Raw genomic sequence first — 17,483 nt, forward strand, 5'->3', positions numbered from 1 at the left:
CAGTCACTTATACCCTCTCCATTATACTTCAGTCACTTATACCCTCTCCAATATACCATTATACTTCAGTCACTTATACCCTCTCCAATATACCCTACAACGTATAACTAAAAAAGATCAATAACAGTTGACAGTGACTAACTCTCTGAAAAAGGAAATGAATGGCTGCCGTCACGAGTAAAACTCTTCTACCCACTCTCTAGGAGTGTATTTGACCTCCTCTAGCTACAGGAACACCATTAAATCAGCCAGCCAGGCCAAGGCACTGGGCGGGTCGGATATCTCCACCACAGCAGAACTCGCCTCCGGGCAATCAACAAGGCAAAGGTGAGGTCTTCCGCCGCCAACCGTCTTCAGCATCAATGAGCCCAAAATCCCGAAAATGGCCACCAGTGGTCACGGTGCCAGCTCGATATCAAGAATCCCTGACATGGTGTTAAAGAAGGAGACCCAGAAGCTTACAAGTTTAGGACATGACCAGAACATATGGGTCCGGTTCGCTGGCCCTCCTGAGAACAGTGTTTGCATCTATCCTCCACCCCTGAGAAGAGAACACTCATCCTCGTCTTGCTCAGATGTGCCCTGTGCACCGCCTTGAACTGTATCAAGCTGAGCCTATCACAGGAGGAGGTGGAGTTGACCCTGTGAAGAGCCTCACTTTCCCCCCCCCCATTAAAAACCAGAAGCAGCTCACCCTCGCACTTCCTCTTCACCTCATTCAACAGCTCCATCAAATCCAACAAGCCTATCTATCCTCCAGACAGATCCCCAAACCGCTCCAGCCTCTCCTCCCCCATCAGTTGAAATTCGAGATTCCTACAAACAGGGGCTGCCAACGACATGGAATCGAGCTTAAAATGTTGTCTGAACTGCCTCCAAACCCTCAGAGTGGACACCACTATTGGATCCGAGGTACCAGAAAGTATTCGCTCTTATCCAAATTCAACCTTTCACCTGAGAAGGAGCTGAAACTCCTAAGTAGCTTCATTATCTTGTCTGTGGTGGAGACTGGGCCGGTAATATAAAGAAGCAGATCACCTGCATACAAGGACACCCTATGCTCCCTCCCTCCTTCCTGCTTTATCCCCCTCCAATCAGTGGAAGGTCTTAACGCTATGGCCAGTGGTTCGATTGCCAAAACGGTGACAACGGACAACACTGCTTCGTACCCCTATTCAACTGGGCTTCAGCCGTTTGTGTGAACACTCGCGGTGGGAGCCCTAAACAACAACCCAATGATAAACACAGGTCCAAAACCAAACCCCCCAAGAATCTCAAATCGATCCCCCCACTGACCCTATCAAAACGCTTTTTAGTCCATTGAAACAATCAGCTGCGGTTTGGGGGCTGGAGAGGGAAAAGGACGATATTTAATCATCAACGGATATTAGCCGGCAGCTTCCCACCCTTGACAAAACCCAAAATCTTCCACAACCACCCCTGGAAGGCAGGACTCCAAGGCCATTGCCAACACTTTAGGCAGTAATTTAGCATCAGCATTCAGCAACGAGATAGGCTAATAGGGCCCACATTCTGTCGGGCCCTTATCCTTTTTCAAAATCAGGGAAATAGAGACCTGCGATATGTGACTGGAAATACTCCCCCCTCCCGGAACAAGGAATCATTAAATATGTCCAATAGCAGCAGGGGATGTTTAGCACAGGGCTAAATCGCTGGCTTTTAAAGCAGACCAAGGCAGGCCAGCAGCACGGTTCAATTCCCGTACCAGCCTCCCCAAACAGGCGCCGGAATGTGGCGACTAGGGGCTTTTCACAGTAACTTCATTTGAAGCCGACTTGTGACAATAAGCGATTTTCATTTCATTTCATTTTTCAGAAACTGCCCCACAAATTTCTCATATAAACTCGATGGGAAATCCATCCGGGCCTGGAGCTTTACCCAACTGCATTAAGCCAATTCATTTCATAACCACTTCGGGGCCTATCGGGGATTCCAACTCCTCCCTTCTCTCCGTCTCCACCACCGGGAGGGAGAACCCCTCCAAAAACTGCATCATGGGCGGCCTCTCCTCCGGGGCCTCCAACCTGTACACACTTCGATAATAAGCTTCAAACACAGCATCAACCTTTGATGGGGTGGAAACCAACCTGCCACCCGGGCCCCCCCACAATCTCCCGGGTGGCAGCCTGTCGCCTCCGCTTGTGCGTTAAAAGGTGACTGGCCGACTTCCGGGTGCGGCGATGACCAGCTGAGTCGCATGTTTCGGCAGCTCCCGGTGAAAGGGACTTTTGGGCTCTTGATAGGAGCCCCAACGTCAATTTTGACGGCTAAAAACACTGTGCGGTAAACCAGAAGGGAATCCCCCCTGGATACGGATGAAAAAAGGAGGAGAAAGTGGCCGGATTGCAGTGGATCCTTTAGAACAGCGGCAAGGAAGGCAAGCAAAAACCAAGATGGCGTCGGAAGGTGGCAGTTTAACATGGGGCCCTGAACTACAAGAGTTCTTGAAATGCTATGTGGAAGAGCTCAAAAAGGAAATGAAGAAAGAGCTGTTGGTCCCGATACTACAGGCGATCGAAGGGCTAAAGGAGGAACAAAAGACCCAGGAGCGGGAGCTTCGGGTCGTGAAGGCAAAGGCAGCCGAGAATGAGGACGACATACAGGGCCTGGTGGTGAAGACGGAGACGCAGGAGGCACATCAGAAACGATGTGTGGAAAGGTTGGAGGCACTGGAAAACAACGCAAGGAGGAACAACCTGAGGATTCTTGGTCTTCCTGAAGGTGTGGAGGGAGCGGACGTCGGGGCATATGTGAGCACGATGCTGCACTCGTTAATGGGAGCGGAGGCCCCGGCGGGTCCGTTGGAGGTGGAGGGAGCATACCGAGTGATGGAGCGAGGACCGAGAGCAGGAGAAATTCCCAGAGCCATAGTGGTGAGATTCCTCCGTTTTAAGGATAGAGAAATGGTCCTTAGATGGGCAAAGAAAACTCGGAGCAGTAAATGGGAGAACGCGGTGATCCGCGTTTATCAAGACTGGAGTGCGGAGGTGGCGAGAAGGAGGACGAGCTTTAATCGGGCCAAGGCGGTGCTTCATAAAAAGAAGATAAAATTTGGAATGCTGCAACCGGCAAGACTGTGGGTCACATATCGAGGGAGGCACCACTACTTTGAGACGGCGGATGAAGCGTGGACTTTTATTGTGGAAGAAAAACTGGAATGAGCGGGTTATTAAAAAGAACGTTTGAACAAAGTGGTGGGGCGAATGTGGGGGGCGAAGAGGGGGGTTAAAAAGGGGGGAAAGAGGAGTTTTATGTACTAACCTGCGATGTGGTAACTTTTCTCTCTTCCACAGGTGGTGATGGGGGGAGGAGGGGAGGTGGAGGAGATGGGGCGTTGGCCATTGGGGGCGGGGCCAAGGGAGAAGCGCGGGCTTGGTTCCCGCGCTATGATAATCATGGCGGGAATAGAGAAGCAGGAAGGAGGGGGCGTCGCACGGTGCGAGCCGAGGTCACGGGGGGGAAGCCGAGGTCGGCCAGAGTTTGCTGACTTCTGGGAGCAACATGGGGGGAGTAATTATGCTAGCGGGGGATCTAGCGGGGGTGGTGGGAGGGGGGAATTATTGGGTTGCTGCTGCTGGGGAGAGGGGGGAGCTGGTATGGGAGGGGATGGGCGGGGGGGGCACTGCCTGGGGGAGATACAGCTGCGTGGGAACCGGGTGAGGAGCTGGAAAAAGGGGATGGCTAATCGACAAGGGGGGGGTAAAAAGCCCCCCAACCCGGCTGATCACGTGGAACGTGAGAGGGCTGAACGGGCCGATAAAGAGGGCACGGGTACTCGCACACCTTAAGAAACTTAAGGCAGATGTGGTTATGTTACAGGAAACGCACCTGAAACTGATAGACCAGGTTAGGCTACGCAAAGGATGGGTGGGGCAGGTGTTCCATTCGGGGCTAGATGCGAAAAACAGGGGGGTGGCTATATTAGTGGGGAAGCGGGTAATGTTCGAGGCAGAGACTATAGTGGCGGATAACGGGGGCAGATACGTGATGGTGAGTGGCAAACTACAGGGGGAGACGGTGGTTTTGATAAACGTATATGCCCCGAACTGGGATGATGCCAATTTTATGAGGCGGATGCTAGGACGCATTCCGGACCTAGAGATGGGAAAGCTGATAATGGGGGGAGATTTTAATACGGTGTTGGAACCAGGGCTGGATAGGTCGAAGTCCAGGACTGGAAGGAGGCCGGCAGAAGCCAAGGTACTTAAAGATTTTATGGAGCAGATGGGAGGTGTAGACCCGTGGAGATTTAGCAGACCTAGGAGTTCTCGTTTTTCTCCTATGTCCATAAAGTCTACTCGCGAATAGACTTTTTTGTGCTGGGAAGGGCGTTGATCCCGAAGGTGAGGGGAACGGAGTATACGGCTATAGCCATTTCGGATCACGCTCCACTCTGGGTAGACTTGGAGATAGGGGAGGAAACAGGAGGGCGCCCACCCTGGAGAATGGACATGGGACTAATGGCAGATGAGGGGGTGTGTCTAAGGGTGAGGGGGTGCATTGAAAAGTACTTGGAACTCAATGATAATGGGGAGGTCCAGGTGGGAGTGGTCTGGGAGGAGCTGAAGGCGGTGGTTAGAGGGGAGCTGATATCAATAAGGGCACATAAAGGGAAGCAGGAGAGTAAGGAACGGGAGCGGTTGCTGCAAGAACTTTTGAGGGTGGACAGACAATATGCGGAAGCACCGGAGGAGGGACTGTACAGGGAAAGGCAAAGGCTACATGTAGAATTTTACTTGCTAACTACGGGCACTGCAGAGGCACAATGGAGGAAGGCACAGGGTGTACAGTACGAATATGGGGAGAAGGCGAGCAGGTTGCTGGCACACCAATTGAGGAAAAGGGGAGCAGCGAGGGAAATAGGGGGAGTGAGGGATGAGGAAGGAGAGATGGAGCGGGGAGAGTGAATGAAGTGTTCAAGACATTTTATAAAAAATTATATGAAGCTCAACCCCCGGATGGGAGGGAGAGAATGATGGAGTTTTTGGATCGGCTGGAATTTCCCAAGGTGGAAGAGCAGGAAAGGGTGGGACTGGGAGCACAGATCGAGGTAGGAGAAGTGGTGACAGGAATTAGGAGCATGCAGGCGGGAAAGGCCCCGGGACCGGATGGATTCCCAGTCGAATTCTATAGAAAATGTGTGGGCTTGCTCGCCCCGGTACTGACAAGGACCTTTAATGAGGCAAAGGAAAGGGGACAACTGCCCCCGACTATGTCTGAAGCAACGATATCGCTTCTCTTAAAGAAGGAAAAGGACCCGCTACAATGCGGGTCCTATAGACCTATTTCCCTCCTAAATGTAGATGCCAAGATTCTGGCCAAGGTAATGGCAATGAGAATAGAGGAATGTGTCCCGGGGGTGGTCCACGAGGACCAAACTGGGTTTGTGAAGGGGAGACAGCTGAACACGAATATACGGAGGCTGTTAGGGGTAATGATGATGCCCCCACCAGAGGGGGAAACGGAGATAGTAGTGGCGATGGATGCCGAGAAAGCATTTGATAGAGTGGAGTGGGATTATTTGTGGGAGGTGTTGAGGAGATTTGGTTTTGGAGAGGGGTATGTTAGATGGGTGCAGCTGTTGTATAGGGCCCCGATGGCGAGCGTGGTCACGAATGAACGGGGATCTGCATATTTTCGGCTCCATAGAGGGACAAGGCAGGGATGCCCTCTGTCCCCATTATTGTTTGCACTGGCGATTGAGCCCCTGGCGATAGCGTTGAGGGGTTCCAAGAAGTGGAGGGGAGTACTTAGAGGAGGAGAAGAACACCGGGTATCTTTGTATGCGGACGATTTGCTACTATACGTGGCAGACCCGGCGGAGGGGATGCCAGAAATAATGCGGATACTTGGGGAGTTTGGGGATTTTTCAGGGTATAAATTGAACATGGGGAAAAGTGAGTTGTTTGTGGTGCATCCAGGGGAGCAGAGTAGAGAAATAGAGGACCTACCGTTGAGGAAGGTAACAAGGGACTTTCGTTACCTGGGGATCCAGATAGCCAAGAATTGGGGCACATTGCATAGGTTAAATTTAACGCGGTTGGTGGAACAAATGGAGGAGGATTTCAAGAGATGGGATATGGTATCCCTGTCATTGACAGGGAGGGTGCAGGCAGTTAAGATGGTGGTCCTCCCGAGATTCCTCTTTGTGTTTCAGTGCCTCCCGGTGGTGATCACGAAGGCTTTTTTTAAAAGGATTGAAAAGAGCATTATGGGTTTTGTGTGGGCCGGGAAGACCCCGAGAGTGAGGAAGGGATTCTTACAGCGTAGCAGGGATAGGGGGGGGCTGGCACTACCGAGCCTAAGTGAGTATTATTGGGCCGCTAATATTTCAATGGTGAGTAAGTGGATGGGAGAGGAGGAGGGAGCGGCGTGGAAGAGATTAGAGAGGGCGTCCTGTAGGGGGACTAGCCTACAGGCTATGGTGACAGCCCCATTGCCGTTCTCACCGAGGAACTACACCACAAGCCCGGTGGTGGTGGCTACACTGAAGATTTGGGGACAGTGGAGACGGCATAGGGGAAAGACTGGAGCCTTGGGGGGGGTCCCCGATAAGAAACAACCATAGGTTTGCCCCGGGGGGAATGGATGGAGGATATGGAATGTGGCAAAGAGCAGGAATAACGCAACTGAAAGATCTGTTTGTGGATGGGAAGTTCGCGAGTCTGGGAGCGCTGACCGAGAAATATGGGTTGCCCCAAGGGAATGCATTCCGGTATATGCAACTGAGGGCTTTTGCGAGGCAACAGGTGAGGGAATTCCCGCAGCTCCCGACACAAGAGGTGCAGGACAGAGTGATCTCAAAGAAATGGGTGGGGGACGGTAAGGTGTCGGATATATATAGGGAAATGAGAGACGAAGGGGAGACTATGGTGGACGAACTAAAAGGGAAATGGGAAGAAGAGCTAGGAGAGGAGATCGAGTAGGGGCTGTGGGCAGATGCCCTAAGCAGGGTAAACTCGTCGTCCTCGTGTGCCAGGCTAAGCCTGATTCAGTTTAAGGTATTACACAGCGCGCATATGACTGGAACACGGCTCAGTAAATTTTTTGGGGTGGAGGATAGGTGTGCGAGGTGCTCGAGAAGCCCAGCGAATCATACCCATATGTTTTTGTCATGCCCGGCACTACAGGGGTTTTGGATGGGGGTGACAAAGGTGCTTTCAAAAGTAGTGGGGGTCCGGGTCGAACCAAGCTGGGGGTTGGCTATATTTGGGGTTGCACAAGAGAGGGGAGTGCAGGTGGCGAGAGAGGCCGATGTTTTGGCCTTTGCGTCCCTAGTAGCCCGGCGCAGGATATTGCTAATGTGGAAAGAAGCCAAGCCCCCGGGGGTGGAGACCTGGATAAATTACATGGCAGGGTTTATAAAGCTAGAGCGGATTAAGTTCGTTCTAAGGGGGTCGGCTCAAGGGTTCACCAGGCGGTGGCAACCGTTCGTCGAATACCTCGCAGAAAGATAGATGGAATGGAAAAAAGAAGGCAGCAGCAGCAGCTTTGTGTTGTTATAATATTGTGTAAAGGATGCACAATGTACTGTGTTGGTTGACCAAAAATTTTCAATAAAATATTTTATTTAAAAAAAGGTGACTGGCCTTCTCCCCGTGTTCACAGAACGTCCCTGTCGAGTGTCGAGCTGGCTCACCGCCTCACCCGCTGAGAGTAATTCAAATTGCGTCTGCAACTTTTTCCTACTCGCCAGCATCTCCAGTGTAAGAGCAGAGGGACGTGCTGGCGGTCCACATCAAGGACAATCCAGCAGCCCCCGTCGCTCCAGCCTCCCAATCCTTTCATTGTGTGACTTGTAGGAAATGATCTCCCCCTAATGACCACATTAAGGGCCTCCCACAGCACAGAAGCTGAGATGGACTCCCTCTTACTAAACGTAATGTACTCCCCAGTGGCAGAGGATATGTGTTCACAAAATCCTTTGTCTGCCAACAACGCCATGTCCAGTCCCCTTGGCAGCCTTTGAGAAAGACCAAATCCACAAAACCTGGGGCGAGATCTGAGCAATTGCCGAGTCTCCCACCCTCTTCACCGCAGGAAGAAGAGACCTTCCCACCACAAAAAGGTCAATCTGAGATTGGGTAGCCAGGATCTTAGCTGAAAAAGGAAACCCTTTTATTAATCAAAACTGAAGCTTTGTTGGTCGGTGCTCTGCATGTTTTGGCCATGCTGAGTGTTCAGTACATCAGTGTGAATGCTAGCCATAATTCTTTACTTTCTGTGATACTGTACATGTGCCTGCATTTAACTTCACCTGTCATGTTTCTATCCATTTACTTATTTCAACTCATTCTGTAACTTCTGGGTTGCCTCCGCCAATTCCACCAATTTTTCTCGTTTGGTATCAACTACAAATGTGAATAAGTTACAATGAGCTTCTGAATGTAAACCATTGAATTAAATTACTGGTCTCAGCAGCAATACTTGCGACATCCGATTTACTACAACCCTCACCTTACATAGCTCCTCTGACAAGTGTCTTTTGATTTTTACCCGTCAGTCATTTGATTATCTGTTCATAAAATCCCTACAGTGCAGAAGGAGACCATTCAGCCCATTGAGTCTGCACCAATCCTTGGAAAGAGCATCCTACATGAACCCAATTTCCTATCCACCCTGCCCTATCCCCGTAATCTAACCTGTACATCTTTGGACACTAAGGGGCAATTTAGCATGGCCAATCCACCTAACGAACACATCTTTAGACTGTGCAATAAAACCGGAGCACCCGGAGGAAACTCACAGACACTACACAAGTCAAAGGATGGTCATGATCAAAATTGTACAGTATGTGCTCACACTGCACTGAGTTTGGTTTAGCCATGAAAGCAAAAGAGATTTGGAGGCACCGCACAGATGGACTATGAGCCCGATTCCTTATGGCAGAGGGGTTAAGCTTTGAGGAAAACAATGAAGAACTCTTCAGTCTTGGAAGGTGATGTCTGAGAGATAACCTGACAGCAACAAGAAGGACTGGAAAGATGAAATGAAATGAAAGTCGCTTATTGTCACAAGTAGGCTTCAATGAAGTTACTGTGAAAAGCCCTTAGTCGCCACATTCCGCCGCCTGTTCGGGGAGGCTGGTACGGGAAATGAACCGTGCTGCTGGCCTGCCTGGGTCTGCTTTAAAAGCCAGCGATTTAGCCCTGTGCTAAACCAGCCCCTTTAGATGATGGAAAAGGTAAATCTGAAAATTACTTCAAATTAAATTACATGAATAGGACAAGGAGACGTAGATTCAAACTAACATAGAGGCAAATTTAGGATTAATGTCAGGAGTTTCCTCTTCACAAGAAAAGTGAACACATCATGGAATTGGTTTTCAGTTAGTGTATTGGAAGTGAAAGCCCTGAAATAATTTAAGAGAAATTGGATGTGGCGCTGCGAAGAACTGAATGTCTCTCTAGATGGACGAATCATAACGGTCTTGCTCGTCTATAATTATCATGTGGTATCATCTTTCTTTTTAAATTCATTCCTGGGACGTGGGCGACGCAGGCTGTGCCAGCATTTATTGCCCAACCCTAATTGCCCTTGAGGAGACAGTTAAGAGTCAACCACATTGCTGTGGGTCTGGAGTCACGTGTAGGCCAGACCGGGTAATGACGGCAGATTTCCTTCCCTCAAAGACATTAGTGAACCAGATGAGTTTTTAAGACAATCGGCAATGGTTTCATGGTTACCATTAGACTTTTTTAATTCAGGATTTTTCTTGAATTCAAATTTCACCATCTGAAGTGGCGGGATTTGAACCTGCATTTTCTGGCCCCGCCCCCACCAGGACAGGGTGGTAAAATTCCGCCCGAGGGTTAGTTGAATAGGTAGCGAGGGTTTATTGCGGCAGAACACCAATCAAGTTACTGTGAAAAAGTAAAACTGAATATATTGGTGGTACACTGAATATTTGATTTTAACATTATTTTCTGCCTTGCTCCTTTCGATGAGTCCTACTTCACTGCGGAAAACTCGAACTGATATTAACGCGTTGCAAACAATCATGGCAGACAGATATACTGACAACAAAATCACTGACACGTACTGGTGTTACAAACTGTTCACATTTCTTCTTGCAATTATAATTTTATAGATTATGAAATAGTTTGATTTGCTTCTGGCCTATTTCCTCAAATGAAGCTTGCATGCAAATCATGACCTTTACTCATACTTCTTGGAAGCTGATCTGAAACAATGTCAAAATTTTTGATGACACTAAATAATTTAATTCACTGATCGACTTACTGGAATGTGTACGCAGGTGACCTGACAGGGCGTCTCTGCGTCGACAAGCGTAATTACAGAGGTGACATTTGAAGGGCTTTTCGCCAGTGTGAAGTTTTATGTGGCGCAGAAGATTTCCTTTCTGAGTAAAGGATGCTCCACATTGACTACAGTGAAATGGCCGCTCACCTGCAAAAGCAAGAGATGCCATTAATGATTCAAGGAGTTCACATACAGAACATTCTCAAACATTCACGTACTATTTTGGGAGGCAGATTGTTGAAGAATGTAACGTGTTTGGAATGACCCTTTGGCGGCAAAATTTTGTTTGAAAACTAACAAGTCTGCGGGACGGTGTTTGCTGGCCAGTCGCAGTGGGTACTTTCAGCACTTCACACTCCTGCCAGCGCACCGCACCCTCCACGATTTCCCCCCTGTTAACATGCAGGAAACCAGAATGTTTTGGAGGTGAATCTCTGTGCAAGAATGCAAATTTGTAAAATTAACCCGGGATAAATTTGTTTCAGAGTGATGGTGATGATCAGGAAGGTGAACTTAATGCTGATCAACATGAACTCTAACTTCAGTAAATGAACGTAGCCTTGGGCCATGCTCACTACCTCGGCCACGTGTCAATGGGTGTCTCACCAGGCTCATGTGAATCTTCACTGATGGGAAAATGGAATTTTAATGTGGAAATCCAATTTGTTGGGAATGAAAAAAACCAAACCAAACCCTCTGCTTCCCAAGCCTCTTGGATAATCCACATCATTCCAATAACATGAAAACGATGGTTATCCGAGAAATTAGTGATGGTGCCCCAGAAAAATGTTTTAGTTTTAGTGTAGACAGCCTGCTCGTTGTGTTGCCTTTGCATTAACCACAGCTAGGTGGCAGAATTCTGATTGTTTGTCACAGGCTGTTGTGGCAAGGTTCCTCACTGCCCTGCTTGATCTTCAAGTTAATTTACAATACTTATGGGAAATTGAAATAGCTTCTTCTTTGTAATGGATGAGTTGTGATGCACTGAGAAGGTACTGAGGGACTGGGGAAAGTGAGGTCAGGATGCAAATAATTTGCACAAACACTTTCCCGTTCCTGACAAAACTTCCAAACCATCTGCTCAGAATAATCAAAGCAGGATATCGGTGCGAACTCATGCAGCGGGAAAGAGGTGATATGCATTTCCCAGGAATTAGGTGGAGGCAGGTTCAAACAATTCAGAATTGGTTAATTATCTGAAAACAAAGCATGTGCAGGGCCACGGGGAGAAGCTGGGGAGTGGCTCAGGGTTCCCTTGTGCAGCCAGTGCAGGCATGGCAGGACAAACCGCCTTGTTCTGTGCCATAGCCATTCTGTGATTCTATTGTCTTGGAGGGCTGAAGGGCCTGTTCCTGTGCTGTACTTTTCTTTGTTCTTTGTTCAGCAGCCCACAAAGAGATGTCGGGCGAGATTCTCCAGCCTCCCTGTGGTGTGAATCTCGGTGGCGGGAGACAGGCTGCTATTGGCTTGCGTCGGGACTTGTGGTCCCACTGCTGTCACTGGGATTTCACTGCGCTATCAGCAGGACCGGAAGAACCCGCCAACATGAGCAACCAGAAGATCTCGCCCATGGAATGTTGTTTCTTAGGGTCACCATGGAAATAAAAGGCAACATTTCACCATTGGCTTCTGCAATGTTTCAGGCACACTGCTTTCCTTGTTAAGCTTCATTCAACATTGTTGTAAAAACCTATTTGCAATTTAAGGACCGATTAAAAAGTGAAGCACGGTTGATCAGTGCTGGTCAACTCGGGTTTAAGCCGTCCTGTGATTGTCAACTAGTTTGTTGTGAAAATGGATGATCTGTAACTTTGAAATCATTAGAAAGGGACAAAGCTTTATTCTTGCATTAAACTGAGGGGTGACCAGTGCATTTAGCTGTGACACACAGTCTCTCTGAGCAGTTACAAGGCAGCTGTGAGCGTATCGCCTCCTGGCCAATTGCGCACAGGATACGGGCAGCAAATACTGGCCAATGAATTTCTCAATAAGCACCTTGTTATTCGCCAAATGTAAAACGGACACCAGTAAAGGAGTACACCTTCTGTTGGTTGATTGGCCAAACATTATACTTTCACGAGCATCTGTCCTGGAATCGCACGAATAATGGGTTGAATTTTATGGGGTGTGCCGACTGCTCCCCACCCATTCACCATAGAAGGAAAGTCGGCCGGAAGCCGGCATGTACCAGGGAAGCATGCCCGCGCAGCAATATCACGCTATAAGCAGGCTAAAGTGGCTGAGAATAGGGCTTCCGCCCCTCAATGACAGGAAGTCCCAACCTCCCTCAGTTCCAGCAGTGCCGTTGTTTAGAAATGGGCAACAGTGGGACTTCAGGAAGAAACTCAAAGAGGATCACGGCTGCTCAGAATAGGTACATCCTGGGGTTTTAGGGCAGGGAGAGATCCTAGAGCAGAGAGGCAGTACAGATGAAGGGTGGGGGTGTTGTCATCTTGAGGGAGGGGGGGGCCCTCCTGATGTGCACAGTGCACCCCCTGAATGAGGTGCCCACCCCCCACCACGCTTCCTTACCACCTTTTCTCATGACGGTCTTAAAAATGGCCTGCCACACCCGACCAACTGCCCACGCCAACCATATTACTGTGTGGGCAGCGATTATTCCGGTCAAGAGACTTGTTAACAAACATGATTAACCTTTAAATATTCATTTAACTATGCCGGGAGAAAAGATTTTGATGCCCAGCCGTCTAGCATATTCTGGGAATTGGGTCGGAGTGGGTGGGAAACTGGAGGGCTTGCCACCAGGTTTATTCTGTAGAACATACAGTGCAGGAGAAGGCCATTCGGCCCATCGAGTCTGCACCTACCCACTTAAGCCCTCATTTCCACCCTATCCCCGTAACCCAATAACCCCTCCTAACCTTTTTTGGTCACTAAGGGTAATTTAGCATGGCCAATCCACCTAACCTGTACGTTTTTGGACTGTGGGAGGAAACCGGAGCACCCGGAGGAAACTCACGCAGACACGGGGAGAACGTGCAGACTCCGCAGACAGTGATCCAGCCGGAATCGAACCTGGGACCCTGGCGCTGTGAAGCCACAGTGCTAACCACTTGTGCTCCCGTATGTGATCACTCCCCTCGCCCGGCCGAAAACATGCCAGGAAGGGACAGGTAAAACGCAGCCCAAAGTGTGCACCTTCCACTAGTCATTGTGCAGTGACATGGCCAGGAAGCATGTCTTTTACTAACTGAGAGTGGTGGGTGGGGAAGTACAAGGCTCAGACTTCACCCGAGCACTTAAGGTCTCCTGCAAAGAAATGCCGTAGGTTAAAAAGAATCCTGTATTCAGGATGTAAAACAATTACATATTAACTAAATTAACACTGAAGTGTGATATTTGTTAAATGTTATGCATTTAAATTGGTTCCACTGTACAATGCTGAATGGATTATGGTCTTGTACTGTAAATTTAGTAACACCAATTACCAGTGTGGCTTCGCTTGTGTACCATGAGGACATTTGGCCCAACACATGACAGTCCACAGATATCACATGTCAGTTTTCCATTAGACGCTCTAATACCATCGGCTGAAGTCGATCGATTGTTGCAGTGATCCCCGTCATAGCTTTCATTCTCTAGCACGCAGCCGCTGCTGTTGGTTCCTCCATATTCCTCAACGTGACATCCATCATCCCGAAGATCAAGAGCTTGCTCACCATCATCATAATCAGGAGTCACTGCGTCTGCTGTACAATAAGCAATAGCAAAGCCGTCAGTTCATTCTTCCAGTGGTTAACACTGTGCATCAAAAATGACTTACTCATACGAACAAACAAATCAGGAGCAGGCCATTCAGCCCCTCGAGCCTGTTCTGCCATTCAATCAGCCATAGTTAACCTCAACCCCACATTCCCACCTACCCCCGAGAATCTGACACACGCTTGTTTATCAACAATCTATCTGCATCTGCCTTAAAAATATACATAGACTCTGCTTCTCTCAACTTCTGAGGAAGAGAGTTCCAGAGGCTCATGGTCCCCCGAGAGGAGGGGCTGGTTTAGCACAGGGCTAAATCGCTGGCTTTCAAGGCAGGCCAGCAGCACGGTTCAAATCACGTACCAGCCTCCCCGAACAGGCGCTGGAATGTGGCGACTAGGGGCTTTTCATTTGAAGCCTACTTGTGACAATAAGCGATTTTCAGAGGAAGAAATTCTCATCTGTCTTAAATGGACGACCCCTTATTTTTAAGCATTGGCTCCTAGTCCTAGATTCTCCCAGATAAGGAAACATTATTTCCAAATCAACTGTCAATATCCCTCAGCCATAGTCACACAGCACAGAAAGGACCTTTCAGTCATTGCGTCTGTGCCAGTCAGCAACCACCATCTAACTATTCGAATCCCATTTCCAGGACTTGGCCCATTGGATTTCATGTTTCAATCGAGTCACCTCTTAACTTTTCTAAACTCCAGCAGATACAAGCCCAGCCTGTCGACCCTTTCCTCATAAGACATGGCACAGTGGTTAGCACTGCTGCTTCACAGCGTCAAGGACGCAGGTTCAATTCCTGCCTTGGCTAACTGTCTGTGTGGAGCTTGTACATTCTTCCCGTGCCTGCACGGGTTTCCACCGGGTGCTCCGGTTTCCTCCCACAGTCCAAAGGTGTGCAGGTTAGGTGGATTGGCCATGCTAAATTGTCCCTTAGTGTCCAGGGATGTGCAGGTTAGATTACAGGAGACCGGGCTGGTTGGGCAGGCGAGTGGGCCTGGGTAAGGTGCTCTTTCACAGGGTTGGTGCAGACTCGATGGGCTGAATGGCCTCCTTCTGCCCTGCAGGGATTATATACCATTCCAGGTATTTAGTCTCGTAAACTTCCTTTGAACTGCTTCCAATGCATTTACATCTTTCCTTAAATAAGGAGACCAATACCGTCGTCCAGATGTGGCTTCACTAATACCCGTATAAATGAAGCATAATCTCCCTACTTTTGTACTCAATCCCCCTCACAATACACAACAACATTCTATTAGCTTTCCTGAATACTTGCTGTATCTGCATACTAACCTTTTGTGATTTGTGCACAAGGATACCGAGATCCCTGTGCATCATCGAGCTCGGAAATCTCTCACCATTTAGATAATATGCTTTTTTTATTCTTCCAGCCAAAATGAACAAGTTCATGTTTCCCACATTACATGACATTTGCCAGATCTTTGCCCACTCACCAAACCTATCTACATCTCTTTGTAGCTTCTTTATGTCCTCTTCATAACTTACTGGAGCTGGAGCTCGATGAACTTCGGATCATTCGGGAGGCAGAGGTGGTCATAGATAGAAGCTTCAGGGATGTAGTTACTCCAAAGAATAAAGATAGATGGGTGACGGTGAGAGGGGCTGGGAGGAAGCAGTCAGTACAGGGATCCCCTGTGGCCGTTCCCCTGAGTAACAAGTATACCGCTTTGGATACGTTTGGGTGGGGGGGGTGGGGGGGAGACTTACCAGGGGTAAGCCATGGGGTACAGGTCTCTGGCACAGAGTCTGTCCCTGTTGCTCAGAAGGGTAGGGGGAGAGGAGTAGAGCATTAGTCATTGGAGACTCCATAGTTAGGGGGATAGATAGGAGATTCTGTGGGAACGAGAGAGACTCGCGGTTGGTGTGTTGCCTCCCAGGTGCCAGGGTCCGTGATGTCTCGGATCGTGTTTTCGGGATCCTTCAGGGGGAGGGGGTGCAGCCCCAAGTCGTGGTCCACATAGGTACCAATGACAGAGGTAGGAAAAGGGATAGGGATGTAAGGCAGGAATTCAGGGAGCTAGGGTGGAAACTTAGATCTAGGACAAACAGAGTTATTATTTCTGGGTTGTTACCCGTGCCACGTGATAGCGAGGCGAGGAATAGGGAGAGAGAGGAGTTGAACACGTGGCTACAGGGATGGTGCAGGAGGGAGGGTTTCAGATTTCTGGATAATTGGGGCTCATTCTGGGGTCGGTGGGACCTCTACAAACGGGATGGTCTACATCTGGACCAGAGGGGTACCAATACCTGCGGGGAAATTTGCGAACGCTCTTCGGGAGGGTTTAAACTAGTTCAGCAGGGGCTTGGGAACCTGAATTGTAGCTCCAGTGTACAGGAGGTTGAGAGTAGTGAGGTCATGAGTAAGGTTTCAAGTTGCAGGAGTGTACCGGCAGGCAGGAAGGTGGTTTAAAGTGTGTCTTCTTCAATGCCAGGAGCATCCGGAATAAGGTGGGTGAACTTGCGGCATGGGTTGGTACCTGGGACTTCGATGTTGTGGCCATTTCGGAGACATGGATAGAGCAGGGACAGGAATGGTTGTTGCAGGTGCCGGGGTTTAGATATTTCAGTAAGCTCAGGGAAGGTGGTAAAAGAGGGGGAGGGGTGGCATTGTTAGTCAAGGACAGTATTACGGTGGCAGAAAGGACGTTTGATGAGGACTCGTCTACTGAGGTATATGGGCTGAGGTTATAAACAGGAAAAGAGAGGTCACCCTGTTAGGGATTTTCTATAGGCCTCCGAAAAGTTCCAGAGATGTAGAGGAAAGGATTGCAAAGATGATTCTGGATAGGAGCTAAAGCAACAGGGTAGTTGTTATGGGGGACTTTAACTTTCCAAATATTGACCGGAAACGCTATAGTTTGAGTACTTTAGATGGGTCAGTTTTTGTCCAATGTGTGCAGGAGGGTTTCCTGACACAGTATGTAGATAGACCAGCGAGAGGCAAGGCCATATTGGATTTGGTACTGGGTAATGAACCAGGACAGGTGTTAGATTTGGAGATAGGTGAGCACTTTGGTGATAGTGACCACAATTCGATTACATTTACTTTAGTGATGGAAAGGGATAGGTATATACTGCAGGACAAGAGTTATATCTGGGGGAAAGGCAATTATGATGCGATGAGGCAAGACTTAGGATGCATCGGATGGAGAGGAAAACTGCTGGGGATGGGCACAATGGAAATGTGGAGCTTGTTCAAGGAACAGCTACTGCGTGTCCTTGATAAGTATGTACCTGTCAGGCAGGGAGGAAGTGGTCGAGCGAGGGAACCGTGGTTTACTAAAGCAGTCGAAACACTTGTTAAGAGGAAGAAGGAGGCTTATGTAAAGCTGAGACATGAAGGTTCAGTTAGGGGGCTCAAGAGTTACAAGTTAGCGAGGAAGGACCTAAAGAGAGAGCTAAGAAGAGCCAGGAGGAGACATGGGAAGTCTTTGACAGGTAGG

The 17,483-nt window shown here is 48.9% G+C and overlaps 1 protein-coding gene across 2 annotated transcripts in view; it reads right to left on the reverse strand.

Moving 5' to 3' along the window:
* Positions 1-17,483, reverse strand: part of LOC140398691 (zinc finger protein Aiolos-like) — a 296,455-nt gene that overhangs the window by 185,307 nt on the left and 93,665 nt on the right. Inside the window, exons 4-5 of one of the 2 annotated variants that reach the window (XM_072487687.1) lie at positions 13,830-13,994; positions 10,264-10,431 (exon numbers count right to left, since the gene is read on the reverse strand). In XM_072487687.1, the coding sequence (XP_072343788.1) occupies positions 10,264-10,431; positions 13,830-13,994 (333 nt within the window). Of the gene's footprint in view, positions 1-10,263; positions 10,432-13,733; positions 13,995-17,483 lie in introns of both variants that reach the window. The other variant, XM_072487686.1, reaches the window with a different exon arrangement.

The sequence above is a fragment of the Scyliorhinus torazame genome, chromosome 21 (assembly GCF_047496885.1).
Source record: "Scyliorhinus torazame isolate Kashiwa2021f chromosome 21, sScyTor2.1, whole genome shotgun sequence".
In the NCBI taxonomy this organism is placed as follows: Eukaryota; Metazoa; Chordata; class Chondrichthyes; order Carcharhiniformes; family Scyliorhinidae; genus Scyliorhinus; species Scyliorhinus torazame.